This window comes from Meleagris gallopavo, chromosome 1 (assembly GCF_000146605.3).
Source record: "Meleagris gallopavo isolate NT-WF06-2002-E0010 breed Aviagen turkey brand Nicholas breeding stock chromosome 1, Turkey_5.1, whole genome shotgun sequence".
In the NCBI taxonomy this organism is placed as follows: domain Eukaryota; kingdom Metazoa; phylum Chordata; class Aves; order Galliformes; family Phasianidae; genus Meleagris; species Meleagris gallopavo.
The window spans coordinates 43,507,224-43,522,906 of NC_015011.2; the positions used below are offsets into that span (position 1 = coordinate 43,507,224).

General features: G+C 38.7%; 1 protein-coding gene across 3 annotated transcripts in view; it reads right to left on the minus strand.

Moving 5' to 3' along the window:
* The window catches only part of CEP83 (centrosomal protein 83), a 22,367-nt gene that overhangs the window by 5,008 nt on the left and 1,676 nt on the right, over positions 1 to 15,683 (minus strand). For 2 of the 3 annotated variants that reach the window (XM_019613844.2, XM_010709201.3), the window contains exons 2-12: positions 13,300 to 13,471; positions 12,835 to 12,985; positions 11,989 to 12,081; positions 11,565 to 11,696; positions 8,567 to 8,818; positions 7,500 to 7,631; positions 4,503 to 4,617; positions 2,938 to 3,082; positions 2,655 to 2,804; positions 1,941 to 2,016; positions 734 to 891 (exon numbers count right to left, since the gene is read on the minus strand). In XM_019613844.2, coding sequence (XP_019469389.1) covers positions 734 to 891; positions 1,941 to 2,016; positions 2,655 to 2,804; positions 2,938 to 3,082; positions 4,503 to 4,617; positions 7,500 to 7,631; positions 8,567 to 8,818; positions 11,565 to 11,696; positions 11,989 to 12,081; positions 12,835 to 12,985; positions 13,300 to 13,471 — 1,576 coding nt within the window. Of the gene's footprint in view, positions 1 to 733; positions 892 to 1,940; positions 2,017 to 2,654; positions 2,805 to 2,937; positions 3,083 to 4,502; positions 4,618 to 7,499; positions 7,632 to 8,566; positions 8,819 to 11,564; positions 11,697 to 11,988; positions 12,082 to 12,829; positions 12,986 to 13,299; positions 13,472 to 15,683 lie in introns of those variants that run through there. The other variant, XM_010709206.3, reaches the window with a different exon arrangement.

The following is a 15,683-nucleotide window of genomic DNA, read 5'->3' on the forward strand; positions in this document are numbered from 1 at the left end:
AAAAAAAAAAAAAAGGGAAACATCCCAAGACTTCTGTGGTAAGAGAAGGACAGACTGGGAGAAACTTGCAGGTAGGCTGCAAAGCTTCTTAGTTTCTGCAGTAGCAGTCTTGGTGCATCTCCTATTATCTATAGGCTTATAAAATTATCTTGGCTTCATATCAGCTAAAAGGATGTGGTGGAAGTGCACACATATAGGCTGGGTCCCCAAAAATCTTATCAAAGCACAATAATACAGTCACTTGTTTCACTTTTCGTTCTTCAACACTCTTTAACATTCAAACACTGTGTGAAATTCTGTTTTCAGAATTTCACACATGAAATTCTCTACATGCAAGTTTTCTGTTCACTTCAATAGAAATAGAATCTCATTTTATAAAATTGGTGCATTTCATTTTAGTCAATAATTAATTGTAACAGGTAACCCCTACTTCTGAAGTTATCAAGAGCAAAGTTTTTATATATACAGCATAACAGAAGGTATGGCTTTTTTTTTTTTGTCAGCACAATTGTCCAGTCTTTCCTGCTGACATTTAATCATAGAATCATTTGAGTCGGGAGGAACCTTTAAAGGTCATCTGTTCCAGCTGCCCTGCAGTGAGCAGGGACACCACAGCTACATCAGGTTAATTTCAGACATTTTCAGAATCTACATCCCATACTGAACAATCCATGTGAAAGCAATACAAGCAGTGTGAAAACAAAAAGTAAAACCAAAAGAGAACAAAATTTACTTCTCTGTTTCCAGTTGGGCTTTTTCTGCTTGAGTTCTTGCATTTTGACATTCTTGTCTCAATCTTTCTACTGTTTCCTTCAACTTCTGATTATATTCCAGCAAATCACTTTCTGACCGAGAAAGTGAAGCAACTTGGAGTTGCATGTCTTGAATTTGCTATAAAAAAAAAGAAATATTTCCATTTGAGAAGATAGGCAAATATCTACATAAATTTTGAGATACTGCACATGTCAACTGGCTGCATTCATTTATCATAAACCTTTCTTATTTGTTCCCTTTCTCCTTACTCAATAGCTTATCTAGCAGTTTTACAGTAAACTACTACTAGACAAGAAAGAACTTTTCTATTGCTGCTGAAATAAGAAAGGGAAGGAGAGGAAGGAATCCAGTCTGAATCTCCTGTAACTCAGGGAATCTGACATTAGGCCTTAGAGCTGAACAGAACCAGAGCATCACGGCACACCAAGGAGCGGAGCTTTGGAGCTACTCACTCTTCTCTCTCCGTTACAGCCCTCAGTGGCTGCACCAACCAGTTCACAAAAGCAAGCAGAGTCTGAAAAGTCCAATCCCTGCAGTCAGCACAGAAAAAGGATGCTTATTCCCCTTTTCCTCTCCCTAATTACATGCTCAGATATCCTAAAAAAAAATATTAACTTCAGGTACACAGAGCTTCCAGACTTCTTTAATGGACAGCCATATTTATATCTACCAAGGAACAGTATGGCTGAGCAGGAGTTAAAAGAATTAGGTTTCATTTGCATCACTGCCATTAATTCATCTTGCAATAGAAATATATCTTTTTACACTAGTTTATTCGTTTATGAAACATCTGCTAAGCACTTAAGAACCTCAGATGAGAGATGCAGTGTAAATGAAGAGCATTACCTAGAAACAGTTTATAGTTTCCATGGAAACCGAATCTCCAGTTAAATAGTGCATAACCATATTCAATATAGCAGCCTATAAACATTCCATTTTGAAATCACCGATACCTACAAAATGCACGAGGCAGAAAGCTGTAATCCATTTATGAAGGTCCAGGAAAGCAGGGCTGATTCCTGAACACTTGATTTACAGAGCTGTTAAATGCGTTTTGTCCCTCAGAAAAAAAAAATCCTTAAAAAGCCAATCTGATCTTCAGACACTGGACATGGTAACTGCAGGAAAGGCTGTGTTTCTCTATGAAACATTACCAAAACCCTTACCTGCTTTAGATCATCTCTTTCACGTTTCTTTTCTTCGAGCTCCTCTGTCTGAATAGCTTGCTGTTGAATTTTTAATCTGAAATTGTTTAAGATACTCTTATTTTTATCTCATTAAAATATAGATGGTAGCAAAGTACAAAACAGCCTGACAATAGAACATGCTGCATACATATTTAGCAGTCTTACCAATTAACTACAAAGTGTCTAACAATGTATTGTTATTGATGACTACCTACGGTGGTTTGATTGGTTTTGAAGTGAGAATTTTGCTGGTTTTCTCATACCGACCTTCATACAAATACTACAGCAAACCAACTTTGCTGAGAGTTATAATAAGGAACTCACAGATATCATTGTCCCAGTTTGCCAGTTGCTGACACGATGCCACTGTGCAAAGAAAAATGGTTTCTTATAACACTGCCATTTGCAAGTGGCCAACATGGTCCAAATTCCAACACAGAATGAAATTTACTTCTTCAAAATGTTCGTTAAAGTTGCAGTGTTGTTGAGGTTCGGATGAAAAACGTTCACTTTTGATAAACAGCACATTTTTTTCTCCTCCCATCTTTTTACATGCTGCACAAGATACTTTGTTTCATTTCACATAATCAACATTTACATGCCCATAAATAGTAAAGCTGTCTAATGACTAGTGAGAAGAAATTAGGGAGAAAAAAAAAGAGACATCTGCTTTAAGGTTAGGAAAGGCACTACCGCAGACACTGAAGTTCCCTTTTGCTAGATTCTTCTGCCAGCTGTACCACACGTAGCTTCTCTTCGTACTGATCCTTTTCAGTTTGTCTCCAAGCATCCTGTTCCAACTTCACCTTCTCCACGTGAGCTAATCTGCTCTCGAGTTCTAACCTGAAACATTATTCAGTATTTACAGAAGAACCGCGACAAAGCGCTAAGAGATTGTTACTAAAAGTGACATTTAAGAAGTCACTCCAAACACCTCCCGGGACTTTTAGAAACAGAGCAGTAAATCAACACATACTTTTCATCCTGTAAGGCTGCAATTTTTCCAAAAACTTCCTCTTTGGCAGCTTGCACTTTACGAATCAGCTCTTGATCCTTTTCTACTAAAAGCACTTTATGACGCTCAACAGCTTCCTTAAGAACTTCTTTGTCTGACAGCAACCCTACATTATACATTAAAAAAATACGTTAAAATATCATTATTGATGTCATCCTGATGAAATTCATGATTTAGAATCACTTTATCAACAGCAAAAAGGGAGTTCACAGGATGGAATGTGAATGAATGAAAAAATAAAACAAGAAAGACAGAAGAGATCGTCATAGAATGGCCAGGGTTGGAAGGGACCTCAAGGAACATCAGGCTCCAACACCCTGTCACATGCAGGGCCATCAACCTCCCTATTTAATACTAGACCAGGCTGCCCAGGGCCCCATCCAACCTCACCTTGAACACCTCCAGGATGGGGCATCCACAACCTCTCTGGGCAGCCTGTTCCAGCACCTCACCACTCTCACAGTAAAGAACTTCCCCCTGACATCCAACCCAAATCTTCCTTCCTTCAACTTAAAACCATTTCCCCTTGTCCTGCCATTATCTACCCTTGTAAAGAGTTGATTCCTCTCCTGTTTGTAGGCTCCCTTTGGGTACTGAAAGGCTGCAATGAGATCACCCTGCTGCAATGAGGTCTCCAGGCTGAACAAGCCCAGCTCCCTCAGCCTGTCTTTGTAGGGGAGGTGCTCCAGCCTTGTGATCGTCTTTGTGGCACTCCTCTGGACCCTCTCCAACAGCTCCATGTCTCTCTTGTACTGGGGGCTTCAGACCTGGACACAGTACTCCAGATGGGGCCTCATGAGGGCACAGTAGAAAGGGACAATCACCTCCCTGTCCCTGCTGACCCAAGCCAGCACCAATCAAGATAGAAACAACCATTCTAGGCAGATGAAGGTTATGGCAAACCTGTGAAGACAGTCCAGTAAAAGATGGGTGATGATTTACATCATCAGCAACTAGTCCTAGAAAGCTTTGGCCTTACAGTACAGGAGGCTACTTCACATTGTCAACAGGTTCAGCTGTTACCTGGTTGCTTAGACCATTGCCTGTTTTGTTCACAGAACAAGTTAGAAAATCTATTTTGTTCCACAAAAATGTTTAACCCATCTTTTTTTTTCCTCAATTCCATGGATACAGAATTGGAAAGCAAATAAAACTCTGAAGTCTTCTGGTAACTTAAGGTTTCAAACAAATTGCAAATAGTTGTACTATTTGGCAGTAAATAAAAAGGCAAAACCCTAGGAAGTACATTATTTGAGACAGATTATGCTCAACTATCACAAACCAATTAATTTTCACAAATGCAGGTCGCCCTGTAAGAGTCCTTCATAACCTGGGAGATCAAGTGGTAGGGTACAGTTATTTCAGACACTGAAATGAGTTTTCTGATTTATATCACTTAGACTAGAAGCAGAAGGTGAAGATTGCTGGGGAACACTTGGAGGAAAAATAATTGAAGAGCTCTAAGTGAAAGTTATCAAAGAAACCACTAGAAATTAATTTCACTAGAAATTTATTGTGTAGTTTACCATCCATTTCACTCTGAATCTTGTTTCTCTCTCTTTCTACTTCATTCTTAGTTCTTGCTGCCTCCAGTTTGACATTTGTCACTTCTAATTTGTGTGACTGTTTAAGTTCTTCTACCTATGAATTAGAAAAATAACAAATCCACTGAAAATAAATACATACGTATTCACAGCTTTACTGTTTTTCAGGCAATACTTTGCAAACAAGAAAATCTGTCAGATTTGAGGCTTATTTTAAGTATATCTTCATAAATTTCTTTTTTATCCACAGCTTTCCTGAAAGAAATACCACAATATCCAGATTTGTAGATAATAGTTAATGGTGATTACGTAGGTATTATAACACTCAATCTATTGACATGTTTTATTACTTCGAGTCAGACATTGAAAATTCAGGAATGTATTGTCATTCATCTTGAAACACAAGGTTTCTGTGTTCCCTAATGAAGACAAAGTACCCAAATACCCCATAGGTTCCAAGAACCAAGCTGTCTGACAATGGACATGGATTTAATCTTTAACCAGACAGTTACTGCAAGCTATAGTGTAGGAAATACTCTTAAAGAGTTAGCAAAACCATGCAGGATTACCTGTAAAAACTCAGCAAATATCATGCATTTTGCAAGCAAGCTTCCAAACGCTGGAGTAGTACTGAAAAGATTGCTTATTTCAACTGTCTTGCTGGGACACTGATCCAATATTGCATACGACCCCAGTGCCTCACTAAGCATTAGCATGTCAGCTTGCACATACCTCACTTCTGACTAAAAATCCCTCAGAGTCGAGCTAAAATTAAGTTCAGTGTAATCTCCCTAGAGTAAAACAAAACGGTGATATGCAAAACCAAGATATCCATTGCTTCCCCGAAGTCATGTCAATGTGAAGATCACTTATCCCTTTCATCACCCTTGACCTCCTGGAGTGCTACACTACTTTCAAAATCCAGGCCTTCACAGATGTCAAATGCATTTTAAGTCAAATACTTCTCTGCAGCTGTGACGTGCACATCAAACAGCCTCTTAAAAACAGGAGTCTTAAGAATATCAAATCAAAGACAATTACTGCTTGCACAGAAACTTTTTTTTATAGTTTAGGCATTTGTACACAGTAATTACATGGTCAATGAGAATTAAATACCTAGAGGAACGCAGTCGTATCAAAAATCCATTCACAGTGACAAATGTAATTACAACCTGCTAGTACAAGCAAGTGGCAAAAGGTTAAGAATGACACAGTCGCTTATTAAGTAACTACGTTAGTGGATTTGGTTGCTTAAATATGGAGCTGGGAACATTTTAGGGTAATTTGCAAAGAAGTAAGGTGGCTTTTCTAAGGCACAAGATTCAGAGGTCCATCTTTGTTCAGGAATAAGTTTGAGTGGGTGTAGAAGTGCTGGGGTGTCAGTGGATGACGTGATTTTCTGCTTTCATCCCTTCAGCTGAACACCTTCATTTTCTCCAACTTCTGGAGACTATTGATTAAAAAATGTTTCATAAAAGTTTCTTCCTCCAATTCATCATTCCTGTTCGACAAGTATGACACATTGCATAAAGAGGTTTAAATCTGTAATATATTCTATTCATATGGTAAGTAAGAGCTTTTTTCAGATTAAGGACCAAAACTCAACGCTTCACAGTCATAAATGTGTACTATAAAGTTTGTCTTGGATGAAATCTGAGATTGCTAAAGAGCAATTATGGAAGAAATTGAAGATATTTTTTCCTGTGTTGTGTCCCTCTTTGAGCATATGCCCATATTAACCGTCACACCCATACAAAGAACGTGTCAGTGTTACTTTGGAGAGTATAGTTAGAAACGCTGGATAGCTTTAGGTCAACACAGTGCTTAAGATAATTCAACTAGAGAGACAAGACCAAAATTACTGGCTTTACAGTTAGTTCAGAGATAACTAAATCCTTTTCAAAAGAGCTAGAAAACAGGATGGAGTTTGTTACCAATAACTGACAAATGTGCTAGAAACTATCAGTCAGTATTTTCTCCAGCAAGGGAACAATAAGGAACAACAGTATTTATTAACTAGGTACTTAGGACAAATATGATGGCTCAGATTTACAAGTAACAATTCCACAAGATTTGAGGTTAAAAAAAATAATTCCTAGTGCTTCAGTTTTGCTTCCTTATTCAAATACCATCATAGAGAATTGCATAAAGGTCTGTCTGTAAATTAAGTGCTTGAGGAGGAGCTGCAGCCAGATGAATCTGGTGTCCATGTTGATCTAATTATTGGGAAACATTGAATAGTGGCACCAAGTTTCTCAATAAGCACTTGCAGGTTTTCCCTATCCTGGAAGCCTTTTGATTTTTCTTTTTTTTTTTTTTTTTTTTCCCCCCTACCGAAGGATTTTTCTAAAAAATTCACAAAATCCCTAAGATATGGTGCCAACCCAACATGTAAGACACTCAAACACATTGTTAGACAATGAACTACTTAAAAAGATGGAATGCAATGCTGTACAGAAACATTTCTGTACAAGCCATGCTGGCGTGAGTCCAAGACTGATGCTATAGTAACACTACTGTCTTGTTTCACATGCAACCTAAATCTCAGCAGGTGATTCCAATGCAGATAACTCAGGAAAGAAAAAAAAAAAAACACAAAATGATGTGATGTTCCAGGGCACTTCACTGAGTTTATGAGGAAAGAATGCTTTTTGCCATTAGGATAAGCTGGCTATCCTCACCAGTACTAAAAACATGAAGATGCCTCTTCATGCATGGTTACATTTAGACAAAAAGATCTCTAAAATGAAAAAAAAAGTGCATACCATCAATTTTGGAGATATCGAGATACTTTTAGGAATGAAGTTTTTCCTGTCAAGTCACACACTCTATCTACATCTTCTATCTGATATTGGGAAGAAAACCCAAACCTACTCTAAGTCACAGAAGAAAATATGACCTTATTCTTAATGTAAAATATAAACAGAAAAACTTATACATCATATGAACAACTGTTTCAGACATCACAAAAGCACTTACTTTAGCAGCCAAGGAATTGACTTCTTGTTCAGATTTGTGAAGTTTGCTAGTTAAAAGAAAGTTCTGCTCACGACACATCTGCAGTTCTTCCTCAATCCGACCAACGTGTTGTTCAGCTGACTTCTTTTCTGCCTTAAATAAAAGAGGTCTCTGTGAGATTTTTGGAGCAGCGCTGTCTCTTGCTATTCACCTGTATGGCTCAAGTGATCCCCAAATATTACTGACCTTTCATGCAACTATACACAAAAATACATCAACGTTGGTTAACAATATGTTTCCATACTGTAAGAGTCTCATGTTTTACTCAGAAACAACAACTATTTTGATTAACACCGCCTGCACAGAATCACACACGTCTGCAATCCCACTTCAAAAGGCAGAGATAATCTGACTCAGTTAGAAGGCAGCACCTATTGCTACCAGTAAATTACTCAGCTCTAAATACAGGAATCACCAGTACGAGTATTATAGCCTCAAGACATGAGATTTATTAAAGTATCAAAAAGCAATTATACCTAGATTTTCACCTTATTTTTCTAATGGCGTATTTCCAGCAGGATTTTTTTTTAATACGGGTTTTCTAAATTAAGAATATTATGATCCTCTTTAAAATGGGATCAGAGCACTTGGCAGAGATCCACAGCACTTTGTAACAAAGTTATATAACAGTTAAAAAGCGAAAAGGAAAATAAACCATATATCCATATCTTGCAGCTATGTGAGAAGTCTACATGCAAAGACTCACTAGCTAGGCAGATAGCAAGAACTGAAGACAAGGAATGAAGAAACTAAACTAAAACAAGCCAGAAATAAAAGTAGTTCTTAAAAGAGTGAACAAAAGCCAATAACCATTTACTCGTGATAATTCATTGAAGAGTGAAAATACAAAGATAAAAAGGACAAAAAGAAGTTTTTCAAAATAGTGACAGTTTTCCTGTAGCAGATTAACATATGGATGTCAGTTTCTAACTGCAACTCAGTGACAACTGCTGACATGAGCATCTTATTGACTGTGAACGTGGCATCACTCACAAAGACACAAGACAACAAATAAAGAAGAATCTTACCTCTAGAGACCTTGCCAGACTCTGCAGCTCAGCTAACTGCCGTACTTGCACCCTTTGGACATTTTCTGCTTGTACACCACAATTGTCTCTTTCTGCTCTTAGTTCAGCTACTTCTGCTTCTAAGCCTTTTAATTTCTGATACAGTTGTGCTTTTTCTCTGGAGAGCACCTCCACACGTTTACTGTCCCTCGTGGGATCAACACGAACCAGCTGATGATGGAGCTCTTCTTTATCTTTCTCCAGCCTCGCAATCTAATGGTTGTTAATTGGAAAAATAAAAGCCTTTACACTGATTAGGTGTCACAAAGCAACAAGTACACTGGTTGACAATTCAGGAAAGTTCAACAGTGTGCATTTAAGTTATTATGAAATTACATTAACATTTATATTAGAACAATTAACAGACACAGCAGTCAATGCCTTTTTTGATTCTGTTTTCACCAATAAGGCTCATCCTCAGATGTTCCTAAACTGCCTAGCAATTGGTGGAAGTAACTCAGCAGCTACAGGAGAGGAGGAAGTTGGGGATCACTTAAAGCACTGGATACATGAGTCCTTGGAATGAATCTTTGAGAAATCGTGGCAATCAGAAAAGGTTCCCAAAGACTGGAAAGAGGCAGATGGCAAACCCACGATAAGAGGGGCAAACCAGTCAAGGAGGAAGATCCAGGTAACTACAGGATGGTCAACCACACACCTGTCTCTGGGAAGGGTACAAAGCAAACCCTCTCAGAAGTTTATCCACGTGTCTGGAAATGATAAGATGATGGAATGTAGAGCTTATCAAAAGCAAAACACGCTTGACTTACTTCCTTCTAGGAAGAGATGCCTGGCACTGCAGACTAAGAAAATACACTAGATCTCATCAAATTGAGGTGAGATACAGGCTGAACAAGTATATGAAGAAGTAGGTGGAAGAGTTACTGCTGCACAGAAAGGAATCTGGGTATCCTGGCCAACAGCTATAGTATTAGTCAGCAGACAACTGTAGGATTTGTCAGAGTGGCCTTGCAGCAAAGATAACCTACTGTAACTGGTGATCTGGCAAAAAGACAGCCAGCAGATCCAGGGAAATGATCTTCCTCCTCCTTCCAGCTCTTGAAGGACCACAGCTGGCATACTGTGCCCGGTACTTGAATATTGACACATTGAATAAGTCCAGTAGTAGGACACTGAGAATGCTGGAGAACATGACATGAAGACAGGCCGAGAGAACTGGGCCTGTTCAGCCTGGAAAAGAAAGGCTCTGGAATAGCTACTGTTTGCTACAGTGATCCTCCAGGAAGAGATAGAGAAGATGGATCTAGAATCTCCTCAGAGGTGCGTGGTGATAGGAAGAGAGACAACAGATACATGATGGAATATGAAAAATGTCAAATAGACAATAGGAAAAAATGTTTACCATGAAGGTGGTTGAATACTGGAATACTTTGCCCAGAAAGGTTGTGGAGTCTCCAACCTCACAGATGTTCAAGGCTAGGCTCAGCCTGGTGCTGAGCAATCCAATCTCATTACATCTTATTATTTAAGCAGGGGGTTAGACTAAACTAGAAGGAGGTCTCTTCCAACCTACCATATAATTCTATAATTCTGTAACCACAGTATAACTCAAGCACACTAGTAACTGAAGACAGTCAGGTGACTCAGCCTGTCAGAAAACAAAGCAAGTTTCCAAGGCAGTACAAATAAATACAAACTCATCTTGAGACTGTAACAAACATATACATATAGATTCCAGTATTCCAAAATAAGTTACATGGTCTAAATGTCTTGTGAAGACCGGGGGCAAAAGAGTCAGAAAGTAAGGTCTGAAAGAGCTTTCTCCATATTTGAAGACACAATATTCCAAACCCTGCTCAGCAGCAGCACTTTTAGAAGTTCCATCAGTGATTTCTACAGAGCAAAGCCAAAATCTGCAGCAGTTGCTCTCTAAATCCCTTTCATGAGAAGATTGAAGTCTTACTGCGTGACATGCCTGAGGCAGCATTAAGGAATTAGAATGTTTTTGTAGCCTCCTTGCAATAAATAATGTGGGAGGTTGAAAAGGTTCTAAACACGAGAAAGAAAGCAGACTATATTTTGCCCTGGGCTCAAGGTAATTCCATTCTCTCTAAGTGTGCTAATTAGTTGCAGCATTAGCACAAACTCAACAAGCCCATAAGACAGGCAGGCTGTAAAGCACCATGTGCAGTTAGCTCTGGGAAGGACAAATGTTCTGGTTTTAATGCTTTTCATTTCTGAATTTGGACTGATTTTGAAAGCAATGATTGCCTTTGATTTGTGCCTCATGTTTGGACTAATGCATCCAAATCTGGCATCTCCTGATATGCTCCCAGACAAATACTTAAATGAATATGCAAATGACATCTACAACACTCATTTACGCTGCTGCGTGTATTTAAGAGATGAATAAGATGCCAATTTATTTAGCTACACTTTTGAAAGTCCAGTTCTGATACAAACAAATTATGGATTGCTTATTCAGGAGTTGACACAACTGAAATCAAGTTACCAAAGCTTTGAGTATCCTGTCAGTATCACTTTTACCACTACTTTCATAACCCAACCTAGTTTCAAGACATGTGCCCTTGCCTGGTAGCAACAATATCTTCTGAACTTTTTTCATTAGTTACTACATAAGTAATTTACTTTTTAATCAGTTGCTCATCCATCTTATTAATTTCAGGTTAGCGTAATGTCTCATATCCTATCAAAAATGTGATTTCCAAAAAGCATATAAGCAGAGCTACTAGTTGACATTCATCAGAAGGCAAGTCTGCTCTTGCGATAGCACATACGATATTGCAACACATGACTGAGTAAGCCTACAGAGACAGCCTGAGGCTAAGTCATGAAAGTGTTTTGAGAGTTATGAGAGCAGAAACAAACACTACACAATGAAATTATGTCAAACTGACGACCCACCAAAGCACCAACACTTTCACAGCATTCACACAGCTTTATCAGATACAGTTTAAACTAATGCAATATCACGTACCTCTGCCTCGTATTTTATTTTCTCCTCCTCTAAAACATGTTCATGTTCTTCTTTTTGATGCTCAAATTCTGATTTCAGGAAAGTATGCTCATAACGAAGTTTGTTATATTCTGTTCTGTATTTTTCCATTTCCTAGATCAGACAAATGAAACGTTCAGTATGAAGTTGGCAGTTTTATCTCCAGCTTCAAACATCCATGCAACGTTCCAGTCGGTTCATAAGGGTTTTTGTGTTGGAATGGATCCCTCCCTATCCTAGGGTTTCAGCCTTCACCACCTGGGGCAGCAGTACTGAACAATACCAGGCAAAGCTAAGTCACACACATCGACTGCCTTTCAGTTTCAGTTTCCTAAGGTTTTTAGGAACAGTTACAAATTGGTAGCCACCACTCTAAAAGAAACAAAATTCAATACTTGCTACTTACATTTTCTAGTTTCCGATAACGTTCTGTCATTGGAGATTCCAATTCCTGTTGTATTTGTGCTCTTAGCAGCTCTAATTTTTGAGGAGTTAGCACCTTCAGACAGAAATTCATATTCACTTATGTACATCATAACAGCCCAAATATCCATAAATAAAGTATTTTAAGTAGGGCTTCAGTATTTTAAGTTCTAAAGTCTTCGAAGTTCTGCTTAATTTTCTATGTTTTTCTAAGGAATTTTTCAAATGGTAGTTACAGAAGCAAAGAAATATAATATTAATGAACTAAAAATATTCTGGGAAGATAACAGATTTTAAATGTCAGCACTCACTGGAAGAAGCAGTACAAATGTCAGTCAGTGTCTGGGGATCCTCTGTTAGATGCTGTATTTGTTTCCTAGGAACTATGTCTCACGTTAGTTTAAGGAAACAAGTAACTATAGAAAATGTCATGAAACTGGACTTAAATGTTTTTGCTGTTGTTTGTTTGTTTGCTTTCATGATGAGGAAAGTTGCCATTGAGAAGAGAAACAAGTATCCACTCTTGTAATCACCAGGGCAGATGATTCTCCTCATATCAGGACAACACACAAGGACAGAGACAGAGGCTCAGACTGAGGGTCTCGTTATTAATGTAGTACATGACAAAAGAATTTGGAAGATTTTGTTAAAAAACAAAACAATCTCATGCCACAGTCACTCTAGGGAAGAAACACTATTCAGATTGACTAGGTTTCAAGATACCTGAAATAGATCCAATCCAAGTATATGCATGTTACAAACAGAACTAAAACATGGCCCTGTTACAGGATTCAAGTCCATATTAAGCTCTGCCAGTAAATTACCTCACCTGCATCTTCAGTTTTTCCAACTCTTGCGTTTTACCCAGCAACTCCTCTCTGTATTCTGCAAGAAGAAGCTGGAATTTGTCATGTACAGCCTGCTTTTCAACCAGCAACCGCTTCAGTTCATCTTGGGATTTTGTATACTCTTCCTGTAACCTGTAAAGAAAACAAGTTTCTTTTATAGCTACCCTCCAAATTAAAGCTCAGAAAGCTCATTTTCAGAAACAAAAATTAAAATATCAAGATTGAATTAAGCTTTTAACATCCTTCTCCTGTAATGCATTGAAAACTTATTTCACACCTATAATGTCTTAAGAAATTTTGAATTATTTTCTGCTTCTATTGAGTAACCAATACTCAAAAGTGTTCTTAAGTAGAGAAATAGCCGACACACACAAAACCCCTTCCACCCAACACCAAGCTCCATCTTTTAACAGTTCAAACAAAGAAACCTATTTAAATTCATGTACCTTAAATGTTCTGCCTTTATAGTTTGATAATTTGCTTTATGATGTTCACAGCGCATTTTTTCATCAATCAGAAGCTTTTGCAATTCTTGTGAATTGGCCACATCACCATTTCCAACCACGGGAGGAAGGAGACTGCCCAAAGTATCCATTTTATGATGACTGTTCACGATGGCTATTGAGAGGAGAAAGTAAAAAATTAACTTATAACAAAGGTACACCAACATCCACTTTTTTGGCTGCCATCCCAGAAGGCAGGATGACCTGGCAGAAATAGAAGCAGATGCAATTAGCAATCAAGGACACTCACTGCTTCACAGGCTTCTCATGCCATTTTTGCTTTCAATACAGAAGAATCCTGGCTCTGCTGTAACTCATATCAGAAATCTCCTGCTGAAAAGGCAGCTCTTCCCTGCTCATACTCTCTCAGGGACACATAATTAAGTTAGGAGGAGATTATTTGAGTCAGTACAAAACAAGCACAAGCATCTCGCCAGTGCCATACCATATAAAATGCTTCTTTTTACTTATTCTGTATGCTGAGAATCCAAGCATGGAGTTCATTTTGTCCTGATAACTATGGTTCAAGGAGAGGACACAAACATCAGACACAAACAGCTTTTGCTTATCGCAGTCACAGTCCTTCTCTCTACCTAACCACATCACGCTGCTCAGCACACCAGCACATCAGCTGGAAGAACAGGGACAATCCCCACTGCTGAGGTCCTACCAAGTCCTTTCTCGAAAAGAGGGATGATTTCATTGGCACCCACCTTCCAGACTACCCAAAGTTCAGCTCCAACACGTATCACCAACACATGTCACTTCCTCCTTTTTGAAGTTCATGTGGTGGGATTTTGTGAACTTTCCAGCAAGAGTTTTGCTAAATATGACAGTCTCAGGGGGATGTGAGAAAGCTGCAAATCACCAGATGCTGAGAAACGAGGAAGTATTATAATATACCTCAACAATTCTTTTTGATATTCAGAGCAAGATATTGCCTTAGACTTATCATTGCTGCACCTTCTAGAAGATGTGGGGGAGGGAGGTGAATTTTAGCAAGTTACAAGATTTAAAACAAGTGCTCTGCCATTTTAGCTTTCAGCATAACTGACTGGCGCCTAAGTGGCGGTGTGAACAAAACAACTTACTTCTCCAGCATCAGTAAGTACCTCACCTTCTTCACATTTGGAGCTGGACACATATTCTGCATTCTAGTCCCCAAATCTTCCACAGACCTACCTTAGATGCTCAGCATTTAATTTTCAAAAGCTCCAAACTACAAACTAAATGAAAATTATCTGCCAGATAGGAAAAGAAACATGCATTAATGCCTAGTTTCTTCCTCCGTCACTATATGGGGAAAGGTGAGAGCAAAGTCTACCAGTGTTCCAGTACCAGCACACGATGACAACAGCAACTGCTTTCATTCTGCTCTGCCCAAGTCTGCTGAGGATAAGGAGAAGGAAATTGGAATAAGGAATGTTCTCCTCAATGGCTGACCCATATGCACACACTACGTTTTGTACATTAACAGAATAAATTCTGAAGAACCTTCTAATCAAGGATCTGTTTTTCATTCCTGGCTTTTGTTGGTTGGTGAGAAACAAAGTACAGTAGCCATTTTCAGACTTAATATCATGGCATTCGCTATTGTTCAAGCAGCAGCCACATGGGAAAATCTGCTCAAAAACCTTAAGGACAATAAGCTATGTGAGAGGACAAAGAGAACTCCAAGCCGCATGCTCCTCAGAATTTCTAAGCATATCAACAAGGTTAATCGTGACTGCCATAAAAAAAGCAAGCAACAGTACTTCTCTTCATCTCAGATCTCTGGTTCCATAAGCTGCAGTACCAAATGTAAATATCCAACTGTACACCACGCTGTAGAACTAGGCGCACAGGGATTGGGTCTGGACCCTATGGCTCACAGGAACAAGAAGTGCTTCTGAAGTCGTACGACAGATACAAATTCAACGCCACCACAAAACCATGGAGTTTTCTGACTAAAAGAAAGAGAGAAATAGAAATGCAGGCCTTTGCACTTTCAGTTCCAAGCCTTCACACACCCTCTCACAGCTTTCACTATTATCAGAAACTTCGAAGATTAGAAAGCAACACACATGCATTCATCTGCCTAAAGGCTGCAAGTAGAAGAAAAGAGGAAAGAAGAAAAGGGAAAGAACACAGCGCACAAAACCATTTCACACCCTCAAAAACCTAGATGTACTAAAGGCAACAAAGCTATTTTGGCTTGCAGAGACATCTAGTGGCAAACTTTGCGATTTGCAATGCGCAGCGATAGATTTCTCGAAGTCCCTTTCCCTGAAACTATTGACAGCAATTTGCAACATCTAAACAACTCGCTTTCTTCCTTTTTTTTTTTT